This window comes from Phaenicophaeus curvirostris, chromosome 16, assembly GCF_032191515.1.
Source record: "Phaenicophaeus curvirostris isolate KB17595 chromosome 16, BPBGC_Pcur_1.0, whole genome shotgun sequence".
Lineage (NCBI taxonomy): Eukaryota > Metazoa > Chordata > Aves > Cuculiformes > Cuculidae > Phaenicophaeus > Phaenicophaeus curvirostris.
In genome coordinates this window covers 7,635,231-7,661,333 of record NC_091407.1, presented here as the reverse complement: position 1 = coordinate 7,661,333, position 26,103 = coordinate 7,635,231, and the positions used below count along the sequence as shown (strand labels likewise).

The window sequence follows — 26,103 nt, the reverse complement described above, 5'->3', positions numbered from 1 at the left end:
AACCCCCCACCACGGCCAGGGGGGGACACGGGAACCTGCACCCTCAGGGGAGATGGGATCCCCGCTCCTGGGGACTTCTCCACCGAGGTGGTGGGGTCCCGACTCCCTGGGGGCCCAGGGAGTCGGGACCCCACCACCTCGGCGGAGAAGGGACTCCCCCTCCCGGGGAGACGAGTCCCCATCAACCCAGGAGTGGGAGAAGTCACCCAGGGATGCAGGATCCCGCCTTCCGGAGAGATGGGACCTCCGCCACCCCCGGGGCGGGGACAGGCGCTCCCCCCACCCGGCTCCGCGGTCCCCTCGGCTCCCGCCCCCTCCCGGTGGACGCGGCGCTCGCCACACTCACGGCTCAGCCCGGGGCGGGCGCGGACAAAGCTGCCGGTGCTCACGCGGCGGCGGGGCCTGGCCTATGCCCGGTGCGGCTCGGTGCGCTGCCCGCTCCCGCCGCCGCGGCGCTGCCCATGGCGGGGACGGATGCTGGGAGGCCCGGGGCGGCGGGGGCGGCAGCCGCGGGGGTTGGTTGGGGGAGGGTGAGGCGGTGAGGGGGGGGGTCGGCGCGGCCCTTCCCGCTTTGCGCTACGTCACCAGCCCGACATCCCGGATCGCTGCGGGGCCGCCCCCCGCCCCGCCCCTCCGCGCACGCGCTGGCGACGGAGCCGGTCCCGGTCCCGCCCCGCCGCCCGCACCTCACGCCGGAACCGGAAGCGGCGCGCGCTGAGTCCCGCCCCCCTCCCCGCGCCCGCGATGACTGGTTGTCAGCTCCGAGGGGGGCGTGGCCAAGTAGGAAATAGACGGCAGCTGATTGGAGAGCGACGAAGGGGGCGTGGCCAGGGTGGTAGCGGTTGGGAGGGGGACAGGGGAGGGGTTGGGGCGGGCACAGAGGAGCCGGCGTGGGCGGTGCCAGCGCCCCCTGTCGGGCGGGAGGAGTGGGGCAGGCGGGGCGAGGGGGGAAACTGAGGCACGGGGAGGGGGCGATGGGGATGGGGGAACGGGGATGGGGAAACTGAGGCATGGGGATAGGGGGAATGGGGCACGGGGATGGGGGGACGGGGATGGGAAAACTGAGGCACGGGGATAGGGGGAATGGGACATGGGGATGGGGGGACAGGGATGGGGAAACTGAGGCACAGGGATAGGGGGAATGGGGCATAGGGATGAGGGGACGGGGATGGGGAAACTGAGGCACGGGGATAGGGGGAATGGGGCATAGGGATGAGGGGACGGGGATGGGGAAACTGAGGCACGGGGATAGGGGGAATGGGGCATAGGGATGAGGGGACGGGGATGGGGAAACTGAGGCACGGGGATAGGGGGAATGGGGCATAGGGATGGGGGGACGGGGATGGGGAAACTGAGGCACAGGGATAGGGGAAACTGAGGCACGGGGATGGGGCAACTGAGGAACAGGGATAGAGGGAATGGGGCATGGGGATGGGGGACGGGGATGGGGAAACTGAGGCATGGGGATAGGGGGAATGGGGCATGAGGATGGGGGGATGGGGATGGGGATGGGGTAACTGAGGCACGGAGATAGGGGGAATGGGGATGGGGAAACTGAGGCGTGGGGTTGCAGAAACTGAGGCACGGGGATGGGGAAACTGAGGCACAGGAGACAGCACAAAACCCTCGACGCAGAGTCGGGCCAAGCTCGTGGCCGTGTATAAAACCCCAAGAACAACAGCAAGGCGTGAGCAGCACAGAGGGGACCCCCCGGGGTCACCGCAGCCTGTGTCCCCCGCGTCCCTGGGGGCTCAGAGCAGCGTGATCTCGCTGGGCGGCAGCGTCAGCCTCTTCTCGCGGGCCCCCAGCAGCCTCTCCATGTGCGCGGCCACCACGCGGCACAGCTCCAGGCCCTGGCGGAGGGGACAGGCTGTGGGTGGCGGCGGCAGCCCCGGCAGGGCCCCCCGCAGCCCCCCGCGTGTCCCCAACCTGCTCCAGCTGCAGCTGGGTGATGCCCTGTGCCAGGAGGTCGCCCAGCGTGATCTCCACGTAGGGCGAACTGGATCCCGCCGCCGGCCGCTGCGTCCGAGTCGACTGGATCTCCTTCAGCGAGAACTTGGCGATGGGCTCCTGGGAGGGACGAGGGACGGTGGCCGCGCGCCCCCACACCGAGGGGACCGAGGAGCCCAGCGGGCGCGGATGGGGGTGGGATGGAGAGGGGCAGCAGACCTGCTAGGCCTGACCCTGTCCCTCCAGAGAGGGACATCCCACCCGCCTGGCAGGAGCAGCGGGCAGGGATTCCTCGGTCCCCTCGCCCCCCGCCAGCCCCCCACCTACATGGGTCTCCTTGCTGAGGAAGTTGAGGCCGTTCTGGTTGACGGCCAGGATGCAGGGGGAGACGATGGCGTGGTTGCTGCAGCTCTGGATGTAGAAGAAGGACGAGCCGAACATGGGGTAGGCGCTCAGCAGCCCTGCGGGGCAGAGGAGGGGGTCTCTGTCACCCCTCTTGGGGGCTCTGCCAAGGGTCTCAGCCAGCCCCGTGCCTGGAAGGAGCTGGGTCAGCTCCTGGAGCCTTTACACCACTTCTGGCTCTGGACCAGGAGCAGGATTGGGCCAAGGAGCAGCCAAGGGGCCCCACTGCAGTTTACTGAGAAATTAGGTGGCTGAATGGGGGTCTGGGACCACCCTGCCCCCCGTGTGCGGCATCCTGCTGGCCCCACAGCACCCCAGGCTCCACACAGCGCCGGCGTCTGCCTGTCCCAGCCTCCCCACGGAGGAGCCCCCCAGCAGCATCGCATCCCCGGCAGCATCACATCCTCATTAGCGTTGTGTCCTCATTAGGAGGGCAAAATCAGCATCTCATCCCCAGCAGCGTGGCATCCTCATTAGCATTGTGTTCCCGTTAGCATCGCATCCTTGGCAGCAGCATCTCCGTATCCCGTGGCCGCTTACCCAGGAACTGCGCCCTGGCTTGATGGGCGCTGAGTGCCTGGGCTTGCTGCATGTGCTGGGTCACCATGTGGAGCCAGGATTGGGCCTTCAGCAGGTGGAAGAGCTGAGGGGGGACGTAGTCCTGCACCTCCCGCCTGCAGGGAGATGCAGGTCAGGGTCGGGGCTGGCCAGCAGGTCCCACACCCCATGGGTCGTGCCTCCCCAGCCCCCTGCCCTGGGCCGTACGCAGTGGGGAGGTGGTGCCGCTCCTTGGCTCGGTGCTGGAGAGCTGCCAGCTTGGCCACATGTGGGAAATGCTGCTCTCCTGGTCTTGCGGGCGGCAGGATGGTGAACAGCCCCTTGAGGTAGTCAGGGAGCACCTGGGGGGGACAGGGACACAGCTTGGGGATGGGGGACGCTGTGGGTGGCACAGGGAGGTGGCCCCAGGGGAGCCCGGTGTGGTGGCCAGACCTGGTTGTAGTGCACAGTGACATAGAGCTCGTTGTCGAACTTGAGGGGCTGGCTCCAGACGACGCGGCGGCACCAGAAGGTGTAGCTGGCATCCCGGCGCTCCGTCTCGGCGGCCACGTCCAGGATGTATTCCCGGTGGGTCAGCGGCCGCACGCTCTGCCCTGCACCACCCCAGGGGAACCTGAGCGTGGCCACCACGCGTCACACCCACCGGCACATCCCGTCCCCACCAGCTCCTCACCTCTGTTGGTCACCACAAAAAGGATGTATTCCTCAAAAGCCTCTGGGTGCTGCAGCCCCATCTCGCAGCACAGCTCCTCGATCACGTCCAGAGCCACCTGGGCATGGGGACAGGCGGCTGGGATGCTGCCACACTGCTTTGCCAGAGAACAAAGTCCCCCAGCTTGGGGACAGCTGAGGGAGGTAGCCCACCCACGTCCTGGGGGTCACCACGAGCCCTGCATGTGCTGAGCCACTCATCACCTCCAACTCACCGAGCACGTCTTGATCTTGAGGTGCCTCTCGATGCCACCAGGCAGGAGGAAGAGCTGGCGCTTGGCACTGCGTCCAGCCTGCATGAGGGGGACACGTTGGGGTGCCAGGGGGTCCTTTGCACAGCAAGACCCCAAAGGACACCCCGAATCCCCAAGCTATCGTGTGTGGATCGTCCCATGGGGTTCATCTGGTATCTTGTCCATCCTGCCTGGGTGAGCCACGGTGCCCCTTGCCCCATGCACACGGGGCTGTGTCCCTGCTGGGAACCCCCGAAAGCTCAAGGCACCCCAAAAGCAATGGCCCTGGAGAGCAGACCCCAAAGAGCTCTGCGCTCCCTGTGCCAGCGAGGGGCCATCAGCTCAGCCCCAGGACAGTGGCTGCAGGGGATCTCATGGGGGACTCCAGACCCTGGGGGGATCTGAAGCTGGCATCGCCCTCACCCTGCACCCCACGAGCCCCCGGCCTCACCACCATGGCCCTGAGCTCCATGCTGCTGGGGAAGAGGCTGCGCCCCCCAAACTGCAGGGTTTTCCGCAGGTTTTGCTCGCAGGCTTTGGCGATGCCTGGTGGGAACAGGGACAAGGAGGAAAGGACGGTGCTGAGCCGCAACGCTGGTTCTGCTAAAGCACCTCCAGAGCCTGTGGGTGCCTTTCCCCAACACACACCCTGCACCCTGGGGCGTGCACAGCCCATACCATGGAAAGGCAGCTCCGGGTGCCTGCTGGCGTCCTGCAGGAAGGCCACAAGGAAGGGTCTGAGCACCTCGGAGCACTTGTAGTAAGCGGCGAGGATGTAGAGCAGCCTCCAGCCCTTCTGGCAGCTGTCCCTGCCAGGAAAAGCCAGGGCTGAGCCCCCACAGAGGGTGCCCACAATGACACCCACCACCCCAGGGAGCGCTGCGAGGGGGGACCCGGGTCTCCCGCAACGCTGGAGCAGCTCAGCTCAGCTGTGGACACAAGCAACCCCAGTGCCAGCTTCTGCTGGGGTGGATAACATGGGTGCAGGGACTCACGGCTTGATGCTGGTATTGTTGGTGACCTGCTTGATGATCTGGCAGTACACCTCGTCCCGTAGGACCTCATGCTCTGCACACAGCTAGGGGACAGGCACAGCTCGCTCAGCAGCTGGGGATGTCCCCAGGTGCCACCCTCCTGCCCAGGTCACCCCCAGGTGGGGGATTTACCTTGAGGATGGTGCAGATGGCATCCAGCTCTGTCTGCCCCCTCAGAGGGTGGTCGCCCATGAATTTCATCACAGCTGGGGATGACAAAGCCACAGGGTGACGCAGCTCACCCCATCCCTTCCCTGAGGACACGCTCCCCTGTGTGTGGGCAATACCCTGGGGCAGTGGGACTGTAGGAGCTAACCCAATCCTGCCACCTCCCTCCTCCAAGGATGGGGCTGGAGATGACCGTGGGGCAGGGGGACAGGGAACTTGTACGTTCCATGTACCTTGGAAAGCCTCAGCAGCCAGTTTGTTGATGCCACCATCCACAAATTCGATGAGAGATTCCTGGATGGGGGTCTGGAGGGCGAGAGGGTCAGCTCCCAGCAGCAGCCAGAGGGATGGGTTGGGGGTTGGATTGGCATTTGAGGAGCTCTTGAGCATGCCAGGACCTTAGGGAGCCTCGCAGGTGACAGTAGGGCAAGGGCACCCCAGTACACCCTGCTTCCCCGTACCTTGGTGAACATCAGCATCTCCAGCACACTGGGCGCGTCCCGCTTGGCTTTTGTTCCGCAAGAGTCCCTGGGAGAGGGACAAGGGAAGGGGTGGGCATGGGTGTCTCTGCCACGGGGCGCCACTGCCCTGCCACCGGACACTCACGTGGTGCGGTGCTGCGCGGCGCGGAAATGCCGCTGGGCGAAGGCCAGCATGGGGCAGGTCCCTGTGCCATCTCCAGTCTGCTCACCACCATCTCCCCCCGGCCCCTCCATGAAGCTGGTGCTTGTGGGGGATGCCTGTGGAACGGGGCGGTGGGCACCGGGCACAGCCAGCATTGTGCTGGCGTTGACCCCCGGCCAGCACCCACCTCAGTTTTCCGGTCCAGCTCTTGGGCCACAGCAGTAGAAGCCACGGCTGCGGCCACGGCTGCTGAAGCTGCCACCCTGCCCTGCTTGTCCTTGGGCTCCTCTTTCCTTTCCGCTGGCAAATGCACGAAATCGGGGGCTGCAACGGGCTGGACGTACTCGCTGGGGAAGAGCCCCGACCTGCCATGGATGGCCCCAAACTTCCACCCTGCGCCGGGCAGATGGTGGGGATGGCCCTGAGCTGGCATCCCAGGGCTCACCCCCAAAAAACTCCACCTGCTCCTTTCTTGCCCCCCGAGGCCTTCCCAGGGGTCTGGCTGTGGGGTTTGGCTGGGTTTTGCACCAGGGAGGTTTAGATTGGATAGTGGGAAACATTTCTTTACTGACAGAGTGGGGAAGCACTGACAGAGGCTGCCCAAGGCAGTGGTGGCGTCTCCATCCCTGGTGGGATTCAAAATACGTGTAGAGGTGGCACTTTGGGACAGGGTTTAGTGTCTGTGGTGGGTCTGGGCTGGACTGGATGAGCTTAGAGGTCTTTTCCAACCTTAATGATTCTGTGAAAGGGCTGTGGTTTGGTAGTGCTCAAGGTCACAGCACAGACCAGAGACCACAATGGGATCTGGGGCAGCACTTGGTGCCACCTAGGGTAGAAACCACAGGAGAGCAACCTCCTGCATGAGGTGGGTGCAGAAAAGAGTCCAAACCATGCTGCTACGGGACCAGAGGCAGGATCTGCTCTGTGCCCCAGCCGGTACGCACACCGGGGACACACATGGGGATAGCGCGGCACTGTGAAGCCACCCACCAAAATCCTGAGTGCCCGTCTTCAGCTCCTCCAAGTACATCACCTTCTTGCGGACCACACAGCCGTAGTAGTGGTCTGTGGGGACATGGGGTGCCATGGGGACATTGGGTGGCACGAGGAGCGAGGCCAGGGCATGGCCACCCCTGGGGCTGGTGAGGGTATCGGCCCTGCTGTCCCCGTGCCCACATCGAGCGCATTTGGCACGGGGCAGAGAGTCACAGCAGGGGCTGGGGGGGGACCCTCACCTCTCTCGGAGCGCTCCAGCGTTTGCAGGCGGATGATGTCCCCTTTGTGGAAGCTGAGCTGGCCCTTGTCCTCTGGGCTGTAGTTCCTCACAGCCACCACGTACTGGGAGTCCTGGGCATGGGGTGGGGCTGGCACAGCCCGTGCATGCACGCACGCCCCCCCACATCCCCGCAACCCACAGCACGAGGCACTTCGAGAACCCACGGCTGCAGAACCACCTCCCCACAGCCTCCCAGGCACAGTCCCAGCTGTAGGATGACCTCCACTGCCCACCCTGTGCCCCCAGATTCCAGTCTCCGGGAGGTGCCCCTGGCCACCCCCAGCCCCCAGGGCACCCCCCCCACCTTCCTGAGCTCCGTGATGAAGTGGTCAACCATGGCCTTGACCTGGGGGGCTTTGGGAGAGAACAGGATGAGCTTCTCGCTGCTGAGGTTGAACTCCAGCATGTTCCTGGATGGGGTGGTCACGAAGAGCACATCGGCGTAGCTGGGGCGGGACGAAGGGAGGGTGAAACACCCGGCACCCGCGACTCCCGTCCCGCCCGGGCTCTTCACCCCTACCTGTACGCCCGCAGCACCCGCAGCTGCTCCCCAGGAACGTTTGTGCCCTTCACCAGCCGCAGCAGCTTGACGCCGGCATGGGACACGGCCAGGATCTGCACACCTGTCCCCACGCTGCCCTGCGGGCCAGGACGCTGCTTCAGCCGCGAGCACGGGGCTGCGGTGCCCCCTGCACCAACCCACCCCATGGCCAGACCCTCACCGTGGCGGGGAAGAGACGTGAGAAATACACCTCGCAGCTGTCCCGTGCCACGGCGATGATCTCCCTCTTGACGCTTTCGGTGGCCACGGGGCTGAAGGAGTCCAGCTTGTTTTCCGCTGCAGGGAGAAATACCCCCTAGAGATGTCCCCCCACCCCAGAGAGCACCCGGACACAGGGTTCGAGGTGAGAACGGGGATGCTCATCCCCTTCCCCAGCCTGGCAGGACCTGGATGGTGAGACAAGTCCATCCCACAGGGAGCCGCTAAAGTAGCAAGCCCGGCTGAGACCTGACACAACTCATGACTTTGTGGAGCACCACATCACAGGGCACTATTTGTGTTTGGAGGCAAAACTATCCCAGCTTTAAGCAGAGCTGGTTGTGGCTTGGAGGTGCCCAGGAGATGAGGATGGGCAGCGAGGTGGCTGGGTTGGAGCCCCTCAGGTTTGGGCTCCCCAGGTGTGAACCCCACCCTGGGCATGAAGGTGCAGCCAAGGGTTACCAAAGAGGGTTTTCAAGCGGAGCCGCTCCTCCTGGCTGATCCGGAGGCAGGTGTCAGAGAGTGTGTCGTGAAAGATCTAGGAAAGGGGGTGAGGAATCGTGGGGTCATTTTAGGGGGACAGTGCTGTGCCCCCCTGCCTGACCCCCTCCTCCACACTGGGGCAGCTGAAGGAGATACCTCCTTCCCCTCCTGTGCAGAGCGGCAGGGGAGGATGGGATGGACACAGCGCGATGAGTAAACCATCACCCCAGTGGGGACACACATGGCACCCCTGGGGTTCTCCAGGGCCAGCTTGGTGCCTCACCTGACGGAAGATGAGGTCGAGGAGCAGCGGGTTGTTGATGCTGTCCTTGGGGTAGAAAACCTGCCAGGAGGAAGAGCAGCCCAGCTCATCAGCATTGCCCGCATCACCCACCCAGCAGGACCTCAGGCTCAACGAAAAGCCCCTTTCATCCCCACAGCACTTTGACACCCGCCTGTCCCTATCCTCCCGCACCTCCTTGCGGATGTATATTTTCCAGGGCACGTTGCGGTAGGTGTAGAAGTCCTCGCTGCAGCTCCGGTGCAGCTGGGTCTGCACCTGCTGCGCCTCCGACGGGAGCTCCCGTGAGATGGAGACTGCAAAGGGATGGAAAAACCTGCACAGCTCTGGGTGACCACCAACAGGCCCCTGTCCACCCGGGGAAACTGAGGCACGGGGGTCGGCTGTGGAGCAGGGAGGGTTTAGCCGAGCACAGTGGTTAATCCCGTGGGGATGCTGCAGGGCTGGACTCATGCACGGCTGCATCAGGCATCACCCAGTGCTACCAAGGAGGACGAGGTTCCCCACTTCAATCTTGCAACCCCCCCAGTGCCACGGCTTGGCTCTGTGATACCTGGGGCCACGGGGGCTGCCGGACGCCCCGTCGGTGCTCGCAGCTGGTACCTGCTGCTGGTGACCGGCTTCACCGCAGCCACAGCCTCCTTGGGCCCCTGCGAGGCAGAGCGCAGGCTGCGGTCGGGGCTGGTGGCTCCAGCAGCCCAGCATGGGGGACACGGGGACCGCTGAGCCCCTACCGCAGCCGCTGGCACCCGGGCTGCTGAGAGCTGCTCCTTCAGGATCTGCATGGCTTCCTCGTGAGGGTCCTGCTTCTTCCCAAAGAGCTTGCTGCGGAGACAGCACCCTGCGTGGCCGGCACCCTGGCATTGCCTGCACCCCAGCATCACCTGCACCCACATCACTGCCTGCTTCCCCCATCACCTGCACCCCAGCACCACCTACACCCCAGCATCTCCTGTATACTTGCATCACCTGCATCCTGCCATAATCTGCATCCTCAGCATCGCCTGCACCCTCACATTACCTGCATCCCAGCATCACCTGCAGCCCAGCATCACCTGCACCCCAGCAATGCCTGCATCCCAGCAGTGCCTGCATCCCAGCATCGCCTGATTCACCTACACCCCAGCATTGCCTGCACACTTGCATCACCTGCATCCCCAGCATCACCTGCACCCTAGCATCACCTGCATCCCCAGCATCACCTGCATCCCAGCATCACCTGCAGCCCAGCATTACCTGAAGCCCCAGCATCACCTGCAGCCCAGCATCACCTGCAGCCCAGCATCACCCGCACCCTCACATTACCTGCAGCCCAGCATCACCTGCACCCTGGGCTGGCACATGCCCCCACAAGCAGGAGAAACCCACGGCTTGGGTACCTGGGGGGCTGGGAGCCGCGCGGGGCCGGCTGGCACTGCCGGATGATGTTGCGGATGTCGTGCGTGGGCTGCGGGACGTGCTCGGAGTTGAGCCGGGAATGCCGCACCAGCTCTCCAGGCCATCGCCGGGCAGCGTTTGCTGCGGGGCCAAGCACACAGCTCAGAGTGGGGCCAGGCATCACCCTCATGCCTGGGACCGTGAGTCCCCGTTGCTGCCCCGTAGCACCAGGATCCCTTACCGGCTTTCTGCAGGTAGGGCCGTGGCTGGGGGGCACGGGCTGGCATCCCCACTGCTGCTCTGCCCTGCAAGGGACACTGTGCCATGAGCAGCCCTGGGGAGCTGCCAGGGATCGCTGCCCTGCGGCACAGGCTGCGTAGGTCTCAACCCCCTTGGCCCTGCCCCACTCACCGGGGATGCTGGTGGCTGGTTGGCTTCTGCCCGGTGCTGTGGGGACGGGGCTGGCTCTACAGCTGCAATGGCAAAGGGTCGTCCTGCAGCCTCGTGCCAGGGTGCTGGGTGCAGGGATGGCTCCCACCAAAGGGACCGGGGATCCAATGGGGAAACTGAGGCAGGGAGCTGGGTTGGGATGCAGGAGTAATTAGGATACTCACCCCTTGGCTGACGCATCTCGGTGGACATGGAGGGTCCAGTCTGCTTGGCATCACCGCCACCATCCCCTCCTCCTGTGCTACCTCCTCCCTTCATCCTCTGCAAGAGGGCAGCTGGCTTCTCCAGCTCCTGGGGGACAGAGACCAAGCTGCATGCACCCGCAAAGTTCTGGACTCCCTCTGCCTCGGGCAGGAGATGCCCCTCTCACCCCGTTGCCATAGGAGAGGACGGGGTCGAAGAGGCTGTCCAGGTACCGATCCAGACCCTTTTGGCTGCGTGGTTCCCCGAAGTCCCCGTCTGCTGGTGGTTGTGGAGGGGTGAGGTGGCTGCAGGAGGGCTTCACCAGCACAGCAGGGCTCCCCAGTATGGCCCTGCCAGCAGCTCTGGGGGCCAGGAGGGGGGATGCCCTACCCTGAGAGGGGTACGCCTCTGCGGACGGCAGCGTGGGGGCTTTCACAGCTGGGGGAGGAGGTACTTCATCCAAATCCAAGCCGTGTCCCAGCACCCTGCAGGGAGGAGATGCTCATCCTACACCCACCGGGTGCCGTACACCCCCAGGATCCCAAACCACATCCCAGTCAGCACCCGTCTAGGCTGGTGCTGGTGTTGCCCCCCAAGCCCCGTGGTGGGCACCCGTCCCTGCCCAGGTACCTACGCCCGGCTGTCCCTGCTGCGGCTCTCAGCCCCCTCCCACGCGATGAGGAAGCAGGACTTCTGCCTGGGGAAGCCGCGGAGCAGTTCGAGGTCAGAGATGAGGTCCAGGACATAGTCGTGGCCGGCCAGCTCGGCCCACTGGGCACCTGCCTTCATGGCCACGGACCAGCCACGCCAGCCCTCCGCCAGCCCCCTGCCGACAGTGGGACACAGGGGATGAGCACAGCTCCGTGGGGACACGCTGCCCACGAGCTGGGCGTTCCGGCTCCAGATTCCAGACCCGAAATGGCCCCGGGGTGACGCTGCACCCTGTGCTCACCCCGAGCTGGTGGGTACCTGTACTTCAGGATATCTCCTGCCAGGTCCTCGCCCGTGCTCCAGGAGTGGACGGGGCAGGAAAACTGGTCACCTGGGGAGGGATGGGCAGTGAGCTGGTCCCCTCCTGCCCATGAGAGTGGCGGGGTGGTCAAGGCAGGACCAACCCTCACCGCCCCACCCCGTCCCGCACCGTTAAAGCAGTGGAGGTCGAGGGCCATGCGGGCTTGCCGGCGGTTGGCCGTCCACTCCAGCAGCGAGGGCGGGAAGGTGCGGGCAGCGGCAGCGCCCAGCTGCGACCGCGCCATGGCGTGCATCAGCTTGCGCTGGCACACCGGCTTGTAGCCAGCAAAGGCATAGTCAGAGACAAACCTGCAGGGAAGCGAGGGTGCGCAGGAGGAACCTGGGAAGCAGCCCCAGGGCTGGCACAGGAGAGCACGGAGGGACTCGTAGAGTTACAGAATCATAGAATAGTTTGGGTTGGAAGGGACCGTAAAGATCATCCAGTTCCAACCCCACTGCAATGGGCAGGGACACCTCCCGCTGGATCCGGTTGCTCCAAGTCCCATACAACCTGTCCTCGAACACCTCCAAGGATGGGGCAGCCACAGCTTCCCTGGGCAACCTGTTCCAGTGCCTCCCCACTCTCATCATGAAGAAACTCCTCCTTATGTCCAGTCTAAATTTGCCCCTCTGCAGTTTATACCCATTGCCCCTCATCCTACCGCTACAAGCCTTCGTAAAAAGTCCCTCCCAAGCTTTCTTGTAGCCCCTTCAGGCACTAGAATAAGAGCATCCCTGGAGAGATCTGAGCACGTGTGCCAGGCTGGCCAGAGGGATCCTGGAGGGACCAGGGCAGCACCCCAGCACACACCAGGGATGTCTTGGAGAGCCCCAGAATTGTCCCCAGGCACATGTGCCAGGCTGTCCCCAAGGTTCCCAGCCAGCCCTCGTCCCCAGCCCCATCCCCAGCTCACTTGAGCAGGTACTTGTCGAAGGCGGTGGAGGGGGGGAAGGCGCTGAGGCAGGTGGCCAGCAGCAGCCAGCCCCGCTCTTCATTGTTGACGTTGGTGTTCCGCCAGACCTGGTTGGCGGCTTGGGCCAGGAGCTCATCGCGCAGCCCCGGCACCGACAGCCCCTTCTGCACGATGTAGTTGCCAAAGAGGGTCTCCTGAGGGCCGCCCAGCCCCGGGTCCCCCATGAACCGCAGGATCTGCCGCGGGGACAGCCAGGTCCTCCCTCCGGCCCCAGGCAGGGAGCGGGCAGGGGACCGCGGTGCTAGATCCCACACCATCCCACGTACCAATTGGAAGAGGCTGAGCGCCTCGTGGCACAGCTCCTCATCCAGGCGGGTGAGAGGGGCCGTCAGCGGGGCTGTCAGCATCCCAAACGCCGGCTCCTGCGGTGACACCCGCACTCATGGCTACCTGGGCTCCAGGGACAGCCCCAGCTCCATGGGGATGGCCCCATGGGGCTGAGCGTAGCATTGATGCTGGATGGGGCTGCGAGGGGCAGGACGGGGCTGGCAGCCTCCTGGTACCGGGGTAGGGATCGGGCCACTGGCACCTCGGTGAGGTGGAGAGCAGGATGCAGCCCCGGTGCCATCATATGTGATGCCAGGGACTGGGAAACACGTGGCAAAAATAGGGGCCAAAGAGAAGGAAGAAGGCAAAGCAACCGGGAGTGGGGCTGGGGTCCCAGGAGCAAAGCGACCTGGTCTCCCGCCCCAGTGTTTCCGAATCCGCCCCACGTCAGGCGTCCAGGAGGGTTCGGGCGGTCTCTCTCCGATAAGCTCAGCGGGGTCCCCCCGGCCTCTGGAGACAACAGGAACCCACGGGGAGGGTGGGAAGGCGCTGCCGGCTCCCCGCAGCACCACAGCCACCCCGGATCCGGCCGCTCTCACACCCCACGGCATCCCTGGGGCCGAAGCCGGGGCAGAGCCCGCTGGGATGGCATGGGGAGCCGCCAGGCAAAGCTGCCTGCGGGGACCCTGAACCTAACCGCTCAGCCACGACCAGGGCACCGAGGACTCCCCGAAAGCCGGCTGCCCGCCGGGACAGGCTCCCCGCTGCGGGGCCGCAGCACCCACCTTACCTGGAAGTGGCCCCGCACGTACTTGGCCATGGGGTAGTCGTTGATGTCGAGCGGGAGGGTGAGCTGGGAGTCAGGCTGCAGAGCCGGGGGTGGCACCAGGACCACACAGCCAGCGTTCACCTCCCGGGCAGCTACGGCACAGCAGGCAGCTATGGCAGAGCCACAGGGGTGGGGACGAGGGACTGGGAGTGGGGACAGTGGTGGTGCGAGACCTGCTCACCTGCAGCAGCCTCCAGCAGCCCCATCAGCTCGGCTGGGATCTCCAGGTGGGTGACGTCCACCACCTCCCTCTTTGTCAGCTCCTGCCGGTGCAGCACAGGGATGCACCCACTTGCCACGCTGCTCCCTGCCCCAGCACCCATGGGTGCCCTGGTCGGCAGCGTAGGGATGAGCGAGCCCACAGCAGGGATGAGGGTGCATCAACACAGATTGGACACGCACCACACATACATGTTTCCTCCAGTGCCGCATCCCCGTACCTCCTTACCTGCTTCATCCTCTCCTTCTCCTCCTCAGCCCGCCGGCGGGCATCCTCCTTCTTCTGCAAGCAGAGCAGCCACACTGAGCCCCCGCCAGGGTGGAGGGAGAGTTGGAGGCAGTGGGATCCTCCTGGGGTGCCATCACCCCCCCAGCACCACCAGGCTTTCATCCCAAAGAGGCACAGCCCATGCCCCACGGGGTGTGGAGGAGGTCATAAGGATGGCTTGTGGGGGTGCTCAGGATCTGAGGGTGTCACTCCACCCTCTCCAGGCTCACCACCAAGCGTGTGGCAGCATGGCAGTGGGTGCCCAGGTCGCCCCCGGCTTGTGCCAGCCCCCAGCTCACCTTGAGGTACCGCCGGCGGTTCACATAGATGTGCACCAGCGACCTGAACCTGATGAGCGTGCGCCGCATGCGCCGGTACCGCTGCCTGCAGGAGAGCATCCATCACCCTCTGCCACCCACCAGTGCCCTCCCACCACCCCTTGGGACCCCCACCTGGCCAGGTAGCCCCGCGCCCGGCTCTGCAGGAGGACGATCTTTCGGCGCAGGGAGCGGAAGCGCCTCTTGATGAAGAAGGTGCGAGCGTAGCGCTGGAGCGTGAGCGCGGCCAGGTGATGGGCACGGGCTCGCTTGCTCTCCAATGCCTGGTACAGCTGCTCCTTCAGGAAGAGCTGGGAAGGGGGGCGATGCCGTGAACCCCTCACCTCCACCACCCTCCCCAGGGCATCACCAGAGCCAGACCCCTGCCCCAAAGGCAACCTTGGTGACGCCGACGTAGTACATGCTGGGGCTGACAGGGCAGAGCTTCCTCAGCATCTCCACGCAGTTGGCCCCATTGGGGATGACCCTGGACCACATGTCGACGAGGCAGCGGTACCTGGAGAGCCCACAATCCCATCACTGCATGGGACCCCACCAGGACGAGGGCATGGAACCTCCCTGTGGTGATGAGCGCCATTCCTGGGAAAGCAGCTTCCCCCCAGCTCCCACTGCAAGGGACCCTCAGGCCAAACACTGCCCCCAAAACCCCCTCAAGCTTTGCGGTCTCTCTTTCTGGGATGGTGGTACCCAACCTGCTGCCCCCAAGCACCTGTCGATGAAGACGAGGAAGGGGATGCGGATTGGGAAGCCCTCCTTGCGGATGCGGATGGTCTCCAGGATCCCCGAGTACCGCAGCTGGCTGCTGACCACATCGGCCTCGAAGAGCCCCGGCTCCTGGGGGGAAACGGGGAGAATCCTCAGCAGCCATGCTGGCAGAACCCTGCCCACCAAGCACCCTCCACCTTCCAGCATCACCCCACGGGCAGCACCAGCCAGCTCTCACCTTCTTGTTGTTGGGCTTGAGGCAGCGCACGAAGAAGGGGTTGCACCTGCATTGGAGAGACCCTGTTGGCCGTGGTGGACAGGGACCCGCAGTGGCCACCCTCGGCTCAGATCCAGCTGCCACCCTGCTGCCACCAGCCCGGTGCAGGGCTTGGCCTGCCCACCCTGCCTGCCCTGACCTCTCCATCTTCTCCACCAGGTCCAGGAGGGACTGCTGGAACCGGGCAGCGACAGTGGGGGCCTTGTAGCGCCGCGTCCTGGTGCTGCTCCTCCTGATCAGGCTCCTCTGCCTGGCTATCACCTGGGCATGGCCGAAGAAGAGGTTGGCCACCACCTTGGGGAGATGGGAAGGGTTAGGGAAGAGGATGGTGGCCAAGGTGCCACAGCTCTCATAGCTCCTCTTCCCAGCCCGGTCACTGCCTTTTTGCCCAGAGCTGAGTGATCTGATGGATCAGGGGACGTTCAGGCTGAACATTAGGAAAAAAATTTTTCACGGAAAGGGTCATTTGGCACTGGAACAGGCTGCCCACGGAGGGGGTTGAGTCCCCTTCCCTGGAGGGGTTTAAGGGTCGGGTGGACGAGGTGCTGAGGGTCATGGTTTAGTGTTTGATAGGAATGGTGGGACTTGGTGATCCGATGGGTCTTTTCCAACCTGGTGATTCTATGAGTCCCCTCCCCTCTTTTTGGCTGGAATCCCCAGATGGAGATGGGGAGAGGGATGAGTACACGCAAAAGCAGCCCACGTGGTCATTTGTGCTGATGCTTGAGGGGTCAAAGCCCAGGGGATCTCATGGGAAGTGGGCACAAGGTGGAGGTGGAGGCATCCTCCGCTCCTGGACTTCCCCAGCTTTGGGGGCACAGGCTTGGGCACATGAGAAACATGTATGGAAGGGGATTCCCCATGCCCACGGACCTCCCAGCACTGCAGAGCTGGGCAGGGCCCTACCTTGGTCCTGCTGCTGATGAACAGATCCAGCACATCCTGCCGGACCTGGTCGTAGTTTTTATCCAAAAACTTGTAAACCTGGCAAAAAGCAAAACCTTGCAGTGAGGAGCCTAGCGGCTTTGTGTAAGGGAGGTGAGGAGCTCCAGGTCAGGACATTGGGGGTGAATAGTTTCTCCTGACCCCCAGCCGGACTCCCTGGGCTGCCCCTCACCCTCCTGGTGCAGGATTAACCCCATAAACCTTCTCTTTAACCCTCCACAAAGTCCCAGTCTGGGCACCTGGCCGCTGCGCACCTGGTAGGTCACCTTCCCTGCATAGTGCTTGATGGTGAACTCGGGCAGCGGCATCTTCGGCTTGGTGTAGAGCGGGTTCATCCCATGGTGGTAGTGACACTTCTGGAGGAACGTGTGGTCGGTGGCCTGGAGATTGATGAAGGGGTGAGAAACGACTTAGGGAGCTCAGCAGCCCCAGGTACACAGGCTTGGAGGTGGGGATGACCCTGCTCTCAGCTCTGCCACAGAGCAGCCGTGCTGTCATGGGCATCTGCTGCTCTGTGCCTCAGTTTCCCCATCAGCAGAGAGGGTGCAACAGCCCTTTTCTGCTTTATGGGGCAAGTCTTCTGGGGATGTTGCACCAGTGGCACCAACCTGGGACCTCCCAGGGCTTGTCCAGCCTAGAGAAACACAAGGGGTCTCCCAGGTTGTCCAGAACAGCTGAGGAGCAGAGCAGCCCTCGGCCATGGTGACATCCCAGCCACGGCTACCATCTGGCATCACCATCCTCACCACCTCAGCACTGGGCAGCCCCTCACCTGGGGGAAGCAACTCTGATCATCAAGGATCCGGAGGATGCCATAGGGTTTCTGGGAGATGAGGTCGATGCAGGGTTGGTTGTCACTGAAGGGGATCTCCTTCCACTCGATCTGCTCGCGGATGTACTCCTCCTGCGGGGCCGGCACTTCATCAGCCCTGCACCCTCGGATACGTGGGGATGCTCAGCGCCGAGCCAGAGCCCAGCATTGTTCCCTGGCCCACCTGCTCCTCCTGGAAGACGATCCTGTTGAAGAAGGACTGCAGGTACTCGTTGGCGTAGTTGATGCACAGTTGCTCAAAGCTGTTGAAGTTCAGGTCCTGCAAGAAGGGGCCACGGAGCCTGAGACCCTGCAGCCCTGGGCCAGGGGCAAGGAGCCAGGATGGATCCCACTCACCTCAAAGCCGTAGATGTCCAGGATGGCGATGGAGAGGGCCTCCCGCCGCGGGTACACCAGCTTGTTGATGCGGTCTGTGAGCCAGCCAAAGAGGAGGGAGTAGAGGGTCTTGGCAATGGCATCCCTGGGAAGGGGAAGACAAGCAGAGCGCTAGAGCTCCAGCACGGCACGGCACGATGCGGCCAGCACCCATCAGAGCCTCACGTCATGCACAGAGCAGCCTTTGGGGCTGCAATTTCAGTCACCATAAAGCCCCATCTGCACTGAGGGACCCAACCGTCCCCTTTCCCAGCCCAGCATTTCACCTCCTGCCCCATCCCTGGGTCCAGACCCTCGTGTCCCTGTGCAGCACAGCTCCCCCTTCCTTCTACCTGGCATCCACGGCACTTTCGACAGTCAGGGGGGTAAAAATCTTCTCCCGCAGCGTTTCCTGGTTGAGGCATATAGAACCAACGCCGTGATGGAGTTTTGGTCCTCAGGGACCTCCTGCTCCCTGCAACCCCCACACTCACCGTCACCTTGAAGGTGATGGCCTTCTGCAGGCCCTCGGGGGACACCTGCAGCAGCTCAGCCACCGTCCGGATCTCCGTGGCGCTCACCACCGTGGCAACCTCCTGGCAGTCAGTCTGTGGGACGTGGTGAGGTGGTGGGATGAGGTGACCACCCCTCCACCACATCGTCAATCCCACCCGAGAAGCACAGCTTGGCTGCCTTCGGGGTACCTCGTATTTTTCAAAGTAGACGTTGCCCAGGTGGAGGACAGAGGAGAGGATGCGGAAGATGCTGTTCTGCTCCTCCACGCTGAAGCTCAGCACCTCCATGGTGTTGAGCAGCCGACGGAAATCCTCTGCGTCATCCTTGCCGGGGATCTCACAGTTCCCACCCTGGCACGGACCCCTCGATGCCCTCAGCGCATCCCAGAGCGCAGCACCAACCCCCTGCCCTGAGCACCCTCCCATCCAATGTAACGGCTTTAAATTGGAAGGGGGAAGATTTAGACTAGGCATTAGGAAGAAATTCTTCACGATGAGGGTGGGGAAGCTCTAGACCAGGTTGCCTGCCCCATCCCTGGAGGGGTTCAAGGCCAGGTTGGATGGGGCTTGGAGCCCCTGCTCCAGTGGGAGGTGTCCCTGCCCATGGCAGGGGGTGGGAATGGATGGGCTTTGAGGTCCCTTCCAACCCAACCCATTCCAGGATTCTATAATCCAGGAGGACCCAGGAACCCACTGCACCCCAGGCTCGGCCAGCGTGCTGAGGAGCGGGTGGTTTGGGGGGGCCGGCTGGGGGTCACGCTACCTGGTTCAGGTAGTAGTAGGTCTCGGCTCCCTGCAGGCAGTAGCGCTGCCGCTGCTGGGCTGGCAGCCCTGCCAGCATCTCGTAGAAGATGTGGTAGTTGCGCTCGCTCTTGGCCTGGGGAGCAGAAGACTGTGGTGGGACAGGGCAGCGGAGAGAAGACAGAGCCTAGGAACTGCTTGCCACCCACCTGGAAGACGACGCGGGACTTCTCCAGCAGGTACTGCGAGGTTATGGCACCGCAGATCAAGCCGCTGCAGGGGCGAGAACAGGAACCCAGCTGGCAACCTCGGGGCGGGCAGCGGCTGTGCCCCCTGCTCCAGTGCCCAACGCTGCCCCAGCACACGAGGGGCCGGTGCTCCCCACCAGGGATGGGTGGGCAAGGAGAGATGCTCACACCCAGGTCCTGAGCGAGGGTTGGAGCTGCTGCTCCCTGGGGTGATTTCAGGCACCCCACATTGGGATCAGTGGGATGTGGACAGGGATAGGGAGCAGTCAGGATGCCAGCGAAGGACACAGCATCCCTATCCCTACCCAAGCACCTAGAATCATAGAATGGTTTGGGTTGGAATGGACCTTGAAGATCATCTAATTCCAATGCCTCTGCCATGGGCAGGGACACCTCCCACTGGAGCAGGGTCCTCAAAGCCCTGTCTCCTGGTGAGATGGCCTTTCCCCTCCCAAGTTTTGTCCCCAGAAGTATCCCCATGTGCACACCCCCCCGGAGCCAAGGAGGGCTGAGGGCCGCGTTGGGCACCTCCAGAGCAGGAGTAGGGGCAAGGAGGACACAGGGGTGGGGTCTGGTCACACACAGATGGTGCTCAGTGTTACTTACTCTTCCAGAAAGATTTCCACAAATTTCCCAAACCTGCTGGAATTGTCATTCCTTACGGTTTTGGCATTGCCGAAGGATTCCAGCAAGGGGGTCGCCTCCAGGATCTGCCATGATGGTGAGAGCCACAGGGTCAGCCCAGGCCCTCCCAACACACCGTGGGCTGACCCCGTCACTAGGAGAACCCCCTTGTCACCCTCTCTTGCCCCCCCGTGGGTGCCAAAATTCAAGGCATGCACCGCAGCTGGGCTAAGCAAGGATGTAGGAGAGCACCAAGACCCCATGCACGTGCATGCCCCGAGCTCCTGCTGCCCGTCCCCACTGTCCCCCTGCAGCTGGGGTGACGTGGCAGAGATGCCACCACAATGCTCTGTCCCCTTGAACCATCCCAGCCCACGCGCATCCCACGGTACCTCTATCTGCCACGGTCCGAGTGGAAGCATGGGGACAAGGAGAGAACGGCAGAGAAGTGAGCAGGGAGTGGAGGAGAGCATGAGGAGGTGGGACAAGTGGTTAGGGACTGGGCTGTCCCCTACCTGTGGGGCAGTGCTGCGTTTCTGGCTGACGGCTGCTAGGAAGCGCAGGATCAGCTTGGTGGCTTCTGTCTTCCCCGAGCCACTCTCCCCACTGAAATAGAGAGCGAGGGGGCTGTCACCAACCGAGCAGGGGGTGAGGGTGCACCCACCACGCGTCCACCCAGCACCCCATCCCTAGAGGCACCCATTGGTGCTGGTGCTAAGCCATAGAATCGTTAGGTTGGAAAAGACCTTTGAGATCAAGTCCAACCATACCTGTCCACTACTATATCATATCCCTAAACACTTCAACTACCCGGCTTTAAAACACCTCCAGACATGGGGACTCAACCACCTCCCTGGGCAGCCTGTTCCAGTGCTTGAGAGCCCTTTCTGCTGGTGGCAGCACCCTGGCAAGCAGCAATTAGGTCAACCCTGATCAGGGGCCATCCCGGGGAGGAGCATGTCGTGTCCCACCTGATGATGATACACTGGTTGTGTTTGGCATCCACCACTTTGGAGTAGGCGACGTTCGCGATGGCAAAGAGGTGTCTGCGGGGAAGCAGGAGCAGGGGAAGAAGAAGTTAGGGGTGTGGTGCAGCGTTGCCCTGGCACGGAGAGCTTGCTGGCACGGCCTCCACACCCTGTGCACCCCCAGTTACTCCTCTAACCGAAAGTCCTCAGGGGCCCAGGGCTGCTGTAGGACCCAGGAGTGGGTGATGGTGGGTTGGGGTGTCCCTGTCCTCACAGGGCATTGGGGGACAGCCCGGTACTCACGGCGGGTTCTCGCCCAGTGCTCTGCCTTCGTACTGCTGCACCTGCTCTGTCCCATAGATGTTGTAGAGCCGGTACGGATTCACCGACACCAGGATGCTGCCGATGTAGGTCTGCGGGAGAGCAAGGTTTGGGGTTGTGAGCGCTTGGAGAGCGATGACCCCTCTGAACACCACATCTCCGGGGTCTTTTGAGGATGCCGTGTGCCCCTAAGCTTACATAGATGAGCTGGCGCTCAAACCGTGTCCGGATGTTGCTCAGCACCGCAGCTTCTTGGAGGTCCCTGGCAGCGAGCAGAGGCTGCATTAGGGGGTGCCCGCTGTCCCCACAGGTGTCCCCATCATCCCCAGCCCCAGGAGGTTGGAGCTGGCCCCGTGTCAGGATGGAGTGGGAAGCACAGGGTCACTGTGGGTGGAGAAGGGGACAAGGACACTCACTCCAGCTGGGTCATGTCCTCCAGCCCGTCCTCCTCCTTCGGCTCCTGGTAGCGCACAATGGGCAGGCTGCACAGTGACTGCATCTGCATGGAGCAAACCAGCCCAGCTCTGTTGGCAGGACCACGCTGGCTCCCTCCCATAACCCATACGGTCACCACCGCCACCCTAAAAGCACCATCTGTGACTCCAAACTGGGAACCCAGCAGCCAGCGACAGCTGGAACCTGAGCGAGCATCCCACAGCCCTCAAAGAGCTCTGCCAGCAAGTGTCACGTATCAAGTGAGAGCAGAAGCACTGGAAACGGGGACGTGGGGAAAGAAAAGTGTCCCTGGGGACTGTCTGAGGAAGAAGAGCCCCGTTCCTTACGTGGGGGCAGGAACAGGGGGAGGTGGCCGCACTGCCCCCATGCCAACACCCCATGGTTCACCTGGGGTGATGGGGATGGGTGATGGGGATCCCTGGACAGAGATGATAGAACCAGGCTGCGAGGGGGCTGAGCCGTGGGGCTGGGGCTGCCCCCCAAGCCTACACCCCACAGAGGGGCTGTGTGGGGCGGGTGGCACGCAGGTTGGCAGCCAGCCCGGCGGCGAGCAGGAAAGCAGACACCCACCGGGTCAGCGTGTCACCCACGCCCGTCCCAGCCGCAGATCGGGTCTCAGCATTTCCATACGCGAGAATCAAGTGTCCCCCAGGGGCCACGCATGGGGGGGACACACAACAGGCGATGATCACCCCCCTCCACACAACCCCCAGCAGCACCCAGCGCCCCCGCAGCCACTCGCCCCTCACCCTGGGTGCCGCAAAGCCCCCAGCTCTGCTGGCTTCGTATCCCGGTGAGCCGGCAGTCGTCTCAAAATGCCGCCCCATCCTGGCTCCCTCCATCTGCCAGCTGCCCACCGGCTCCGTCCCACCGCCAGCACCCCCGGCAGGCTCCTCACCGACGTTACCTTGGTGCGCCAGGGCTGCTTGGTGCCCAGGTACCCGTCGGCCCAGGGGTGCCTGTCCCGCCAGCCGCCCGCCGGCGAGCGCTGGCACAGGTATCGGGCGATGTCGGCTCCTCGCTGGCTCGCCCACCGCCGGCCGCGCTGGGTGGGCTGCCGGGAGGGACCCTGCTCCACCGTCCAGGCGTCGGGCATCTCCCGCACCTGCACGATGTGCTGCGTGGACCAGTGCTGCTTGTACATGCGGGACGCCCTCCGGAAGGAGCCCAACCTCTGCACCTGCGGCGTCACCACCGCGTAGCGCCCCGCGCCCTCCTCCCCGGCCACCCCATCGCCCTCGATGGCCTCGGCCGGCCCTGGGGCACGAGGGGCAGCCGGCGAGCCGGGGGCTCGGCCGCGGGGGGCCGGGAAAGCGCAGCGACGCTGCGGTGAGGGGCTTCGGTTGCCACGCGGAGAAGAAGGGAGGACGGGGCGCCCAGCATCAGCCCAGCCCCGTGGCCTCGCCGGTGGGCTCGGGGATCTGCGGGTGCTCCCGTCCCGCCGTGATGGGTGCCGGGGCAAGGAGGGCGAGCGGGAGGAGGGATGGCGGGTGAGCGGTGAGGACGGAGGGGCTTCGGCAGGGGCCATGCTCCCCACAAGCAAGGATGCCAGGGATTGAGCCACAGAGCGCCCCGACGAGGGGCTGCGAGCCCCCGCTTCGGCTGGAGACGCCCTCGCCGGCTGCGAGCAGGGGGCCATGCCAGCAAGGGGCTGCCCAATGCGCTGGATGAAGGATTTTGGGGTGCTGGGAGCAGGACTGGACGGAGGGGGCATCCCGGCGAGCCCCCGTGTGGGATCCTGCCAGGGGGGCATCTCTGCATCCCATGAGGGACCGGGGGGGCTGCGGCGGCGGCTGCCGGGGCGGGAGGCGGGTGCGAGGAAGGGGGTTCTCTGCAGCGGCTTCACCGCCTTGGTGGGGGGCTCGGGGAGCCGGGGCCAGGCCTGGGGGAGCGGCAGCCCCGGGGGGCTGCTCCGTCGCGAAGGCCGCGGGGACAGGGGTCTCCCTGCCACGGGCGCCCCGGGACGCCTCCCCAGAGAGCGGGGGGCAGCGGGCGGCGGGGCGGGGGGCTCGGAGCCGAAACACCGCAGGCTGGCACCGAGGGACGGGGAGCGTCGCAGCCCCTCGCCACGCACGCTGCTGGGGGGCTGCCGGGTGGGTGGCGGCGACAAGGAGCGCCCAGGGTTGGCGAAGGGGTTTCGGAATGACGGCCGCCGCGTGCCCCCCATCTCCTGGGGAGGGGGCTGCCCCCAGGGTCCTGCCAGCGAAGGAGGGTCCCTGGCCGGGGCCGCTCGGCCCCCCAGGCTGGCACCCTCCGTCCCAGGCAGCCTGCGGCTGGAGCGGTGGTAGGAGAGCTGAGGGGCGCGGGGGTCCCGAAACTCCCCTGCACCCCGAAGCGGGGGCCCAGGGGGCTGCGAGAGGGAGCGCTGGAGGAACTGGCCCAGGGGGCTCCCGCATGCCCGCGCTGCCGAAACCCGGCGGCCCGAGGATGCCGTGGGGCTGGGGGCTGGCACCCGCGGCTCACACTCGGCGTAGTCGTCCTCATCGCGGGCGGTGGGCAGCTGGGGGGACGGCAGCAGGGGAACATCCAGGCGGTCCCTGCCAAAAAGCTTGACCTGGGGCCGGGGGAAAAGCCTGAATTTCCTATTGAGGGAGAGCTTAGAGGAAAGCGTCTCCCGCATGCCGCGGAGCGAGGAGGCACTAAGGATGGAGAAGGGGTACTCCCCGTCCTCTTCCTCCTCTTCCTCACACTCCTCGGGCTCCTCGGCCTCGGCGATCTCCTCCAGGCCCAGCGCGTAGGGGTTGCAGGAGGACTGGGCGTGCGGTGCCCACCCGCCCTCGCTGTACTGGATGCGATGCTCAGGGTATTCGCTGCCCCGGTACCCCCCAGCGAGAGGCTCCCCGAAGTCCTCGTAGGGATCCTCCTCGTAGCCGAAGGGCCCTGCTGCCTCCTCGCCGTACTCCGGGTCGCTGCTGTAAGGGTCGTAGAGGGCAAGGGAGGACCCACCGCCAAACGCCCCCTCGTCCTCGAGTTCTGCATAGCCATAAGGGTGCCCTGGTGGGTCACCCTCCTCCCAGTCACCCCCGTAGTAGCCATAATCATCCTCTGCCTCGTAGCCAGGGTAGTCAGCATAAGGCGTTGGCACCGCGTTGTTGAAACTGTACCCCGCTGGGTAGGCTGGGCTTTGGATGTAGCCTTCCTCCTCCTCGGAATAGCCGTGTCGGGGGCTGCAGGCTCCATCTTCCTCCTCGCTGTAGCCACACCAGGGGCCATAGGCTCCATCCTCCTCGGCGTAGCCGTGCTGGGGACCGTAGGCTCCATTCTCCTCCTTGGCATAGCCACGCCGGGAGCCATAGGCTCCATCTTCCTTCTTGACGTAGCCACGCCGGGAGCCGTAAGCTCCATCCTCCTCGCTGGCATAGCCACGCCGGCGGCTGTAAGCGCCATCCTCCTCCTCGGCCCACCCGTAGCGTGGCAGCGGCAGCTCTGTGGGCGCGCGCTGGGAGCGCCGGCGGGACGGGCGCCACGCCGTGCTGCCGTGCCTCTCCAGGCTGTGCCGAGCGGTGCCAGGGGCCGGCAGCCCGCTGACGCTGGGGATCCGCTTCATATTGGCCCGATGCCTGAGGATCTCATCTTCTGCGGGGAATGGCAGCTTCTTGGCTCCGATGCGGGAAAGCCAGGCCGTGTCGGTTGCCCGGCTGCCCCCGACCAGCCGCCCGCGGCGGGAAAGAACCTTCCTGGCCAGCCAGCCCGTGGCAGCGGCCGCCTTGCTCAGCACCTGCGCCCGCGGCTTGAATTTCCTTTCCGGGCGCCGGCGGAAGAGGGATGCGCTGTCCTCGGCCACCTGCCCGCCCCGGCGCAGCAACAGGAAGGATGGCTTCGCCGGTGGGGAGCTGCTGGCCGCCTCCTTCCTCTTCTTGCCCACGCGCTTGAAGCGAACCATCAGGTTGGAGGTGGACTTGAGCACCGCCTTGTTCTTCTTCTTCTTCTTCTTCTTGGTGCTGTGCTTCTGCAGCCCCCAGAAGAAGCGGGACGTGTTCTTGAACTGTCCCTTCTTGGGCCGACGCAGCCCCAATTTCCTGAAGCCCAGGAAGAGCTTCGAGGTGCTGCGGAAGCTCCTCTTCGCCCGGGCCTTGGGCGCCGCTGCCTCCTCCACCTCGGCTGGGGTGGGCTCTGCGGACGCTTTGAGCTGGCCCTTGGCCTCTGCAGCCTTGGCCCCTTTCTTTTTCTTGTCAGCCGCCAGCCCTATCACCAGCTTGGAGGTGCCCTTTAGGTTCTTCTTGGTTGGCGTGGCTTCGCTCTTGCCTTCCTCCTCTTCCTCTGACTCCAGCTGCACCTTCTTCCCCCAGGCTGGCTTCTTCCCCGCCACCCCTTTGAGAACGCCCTTTTTCTCTTTCCCCTTCCCCTTCACTGGCTCCTCCACGGCTGCAACCTCCTCTTCTTTCTCCTCCTCTACGGCCTCCGTCTCCTCACTTTCCTCCGCCTTGAGCAGCTCCGTGTCCGAGGTCTCCTCCGACTCGCTGGGCGCCTCCTTCTTGCCCTTCTTCCCATCCTTCCCTTTCCCTTTGCCCCCCTTCCCTTTGGCCTCCTCATCCTTTTTGGGGTCCCTCTTCTTGCCAGCCATCCTGGCAGTGGCGAGCTCTCATGCTCTGGCCCCGGTGGGGCCCTGTGAGATGATGCCCCGTGCCGGCGCGAGGCGGCTCCCGGCACGCCGTCCGGCTCCCAGCCCTACGGTTTGCCCCGGGAGGGTATTTACCTGCG

General features: G+C 64.5%; 1 protein-coding gene across 2 annotated transcripts; it reads right to left on the bottom strand.

The window, feature by feature from the left end:
- Positions 1–1,690: 1,690 nt before the first annotated feature.
- On the bottom strand, positions 1,691–26,103 carry MYO15A (myosin XVA). 2 transcript variants are annotated; one of them, XM_069869845.1, is made up of 63 exons: positions 22,310–26,103; positions 21,363–21,445; positions 21,145–21,208; positions 20,929–21,038; positions 20,629–20,703; positions 20,173–20,263; positions 19,640–19,743; positions 18,995–19,058; positions 18,808–18,921; positions 18,234–18,395; positions 18,024–18,137; positions 17,883–17,941; positions 17,512–17,635; positions 17,339–17,434; positions 17,116–17,247; positions 16,598–16,723; positions 16,305–16,382; positions 15,538–15,692; positions 15,360–15,405; positions 15,126–15,250; positions 14,795–14,912; positions 14,531–14,706; positions 14,378–14,462; positions 14,040–14,093; positions 13,773–13,854; positions 13,553–13,683; positions 12,762–12,857; positions 12,436–12,671; positions 11,652–11,830; positions 11,480–11,552; positions 11,145–11,336; positions 10,901–10,995; positions 10,698–10,789; positions 10,492–10,618; positions 10,289–10,350; positions 10,119–10,182; positions 9,880–10,018; positions 9,235–9,325; positions 9,054–9,150; positions 8,675–8,796; positions 8,483–8,542; positions 8,179–8,254; positions 7,679–7,794; positions 7,477–7,595; positions 7,261–7,402; positions 6,916–7,027; positions 6,671–6,745; positions 5,868–6,073; positions 5,663–5,796; positions 5,518–5,584; positions 5,290–5,362; positions 5,021–5,094; positions 4,850–4,932; positions 4,533–4,663; positions 4,306–4,400; positions 3,837–3,914; positions 3,584–3,680; positions 3,343–3,503; positions 3,118–3,251; positions 2,893–3,026; positions 2,278–2,411; positions 1,930–2,070; positions 1,691–1,853 (listed from the first exon to the last, which is right to left on the bottom strand). In XM_069869845.1, exons 1-63 carry the CDS (start codon positions 25,964–25,966, stop codon positions 1,752–1,754), a joined length of 10,434 nt encoding a protein of 3,477 aa, XP_069725946.1. In that variant the 5' UTR covers positions 25,967–26,103; the 3' UTR covers positions 1,691–1,751. The 2 variants fall into 2 exon arrangements, with proteins under 2 accessions (XP_069725946.1, XP_069725947.1); XM_069869846.1 differs by having other exon boundaries at positions 10,698–10,786; positions 22,310–25,420.

What these genes read in the sequence shown, in the direction of transcription:
- MYO15A (XM_069869845.1), bottom strand. Translation starts at nt 25,966, where the DNA reads ATGGCTGGCAAGAAGAGGGACCCCAAAAAGGATGAGGAGGCCAAAGGG. An exon ending in CACGTCTCTTCCCCGCCACG is followed by an intron (nt 7,596 to 7,678) that starts GTGAGGGTCTGG and finishes CCTGGCCCGCAG; the next exon opens with GGCAGCGTGGGGACAGGTGT. An exon ending in TCAAGATCAAGACGTGCTCG is followed by an intron (nt 3,681 to 3,836) that starts GTGAGTTGGAGG and finishes CCCCATGCCCAG; the next exon opens with GTGGCTCTGGACGTGATCGA.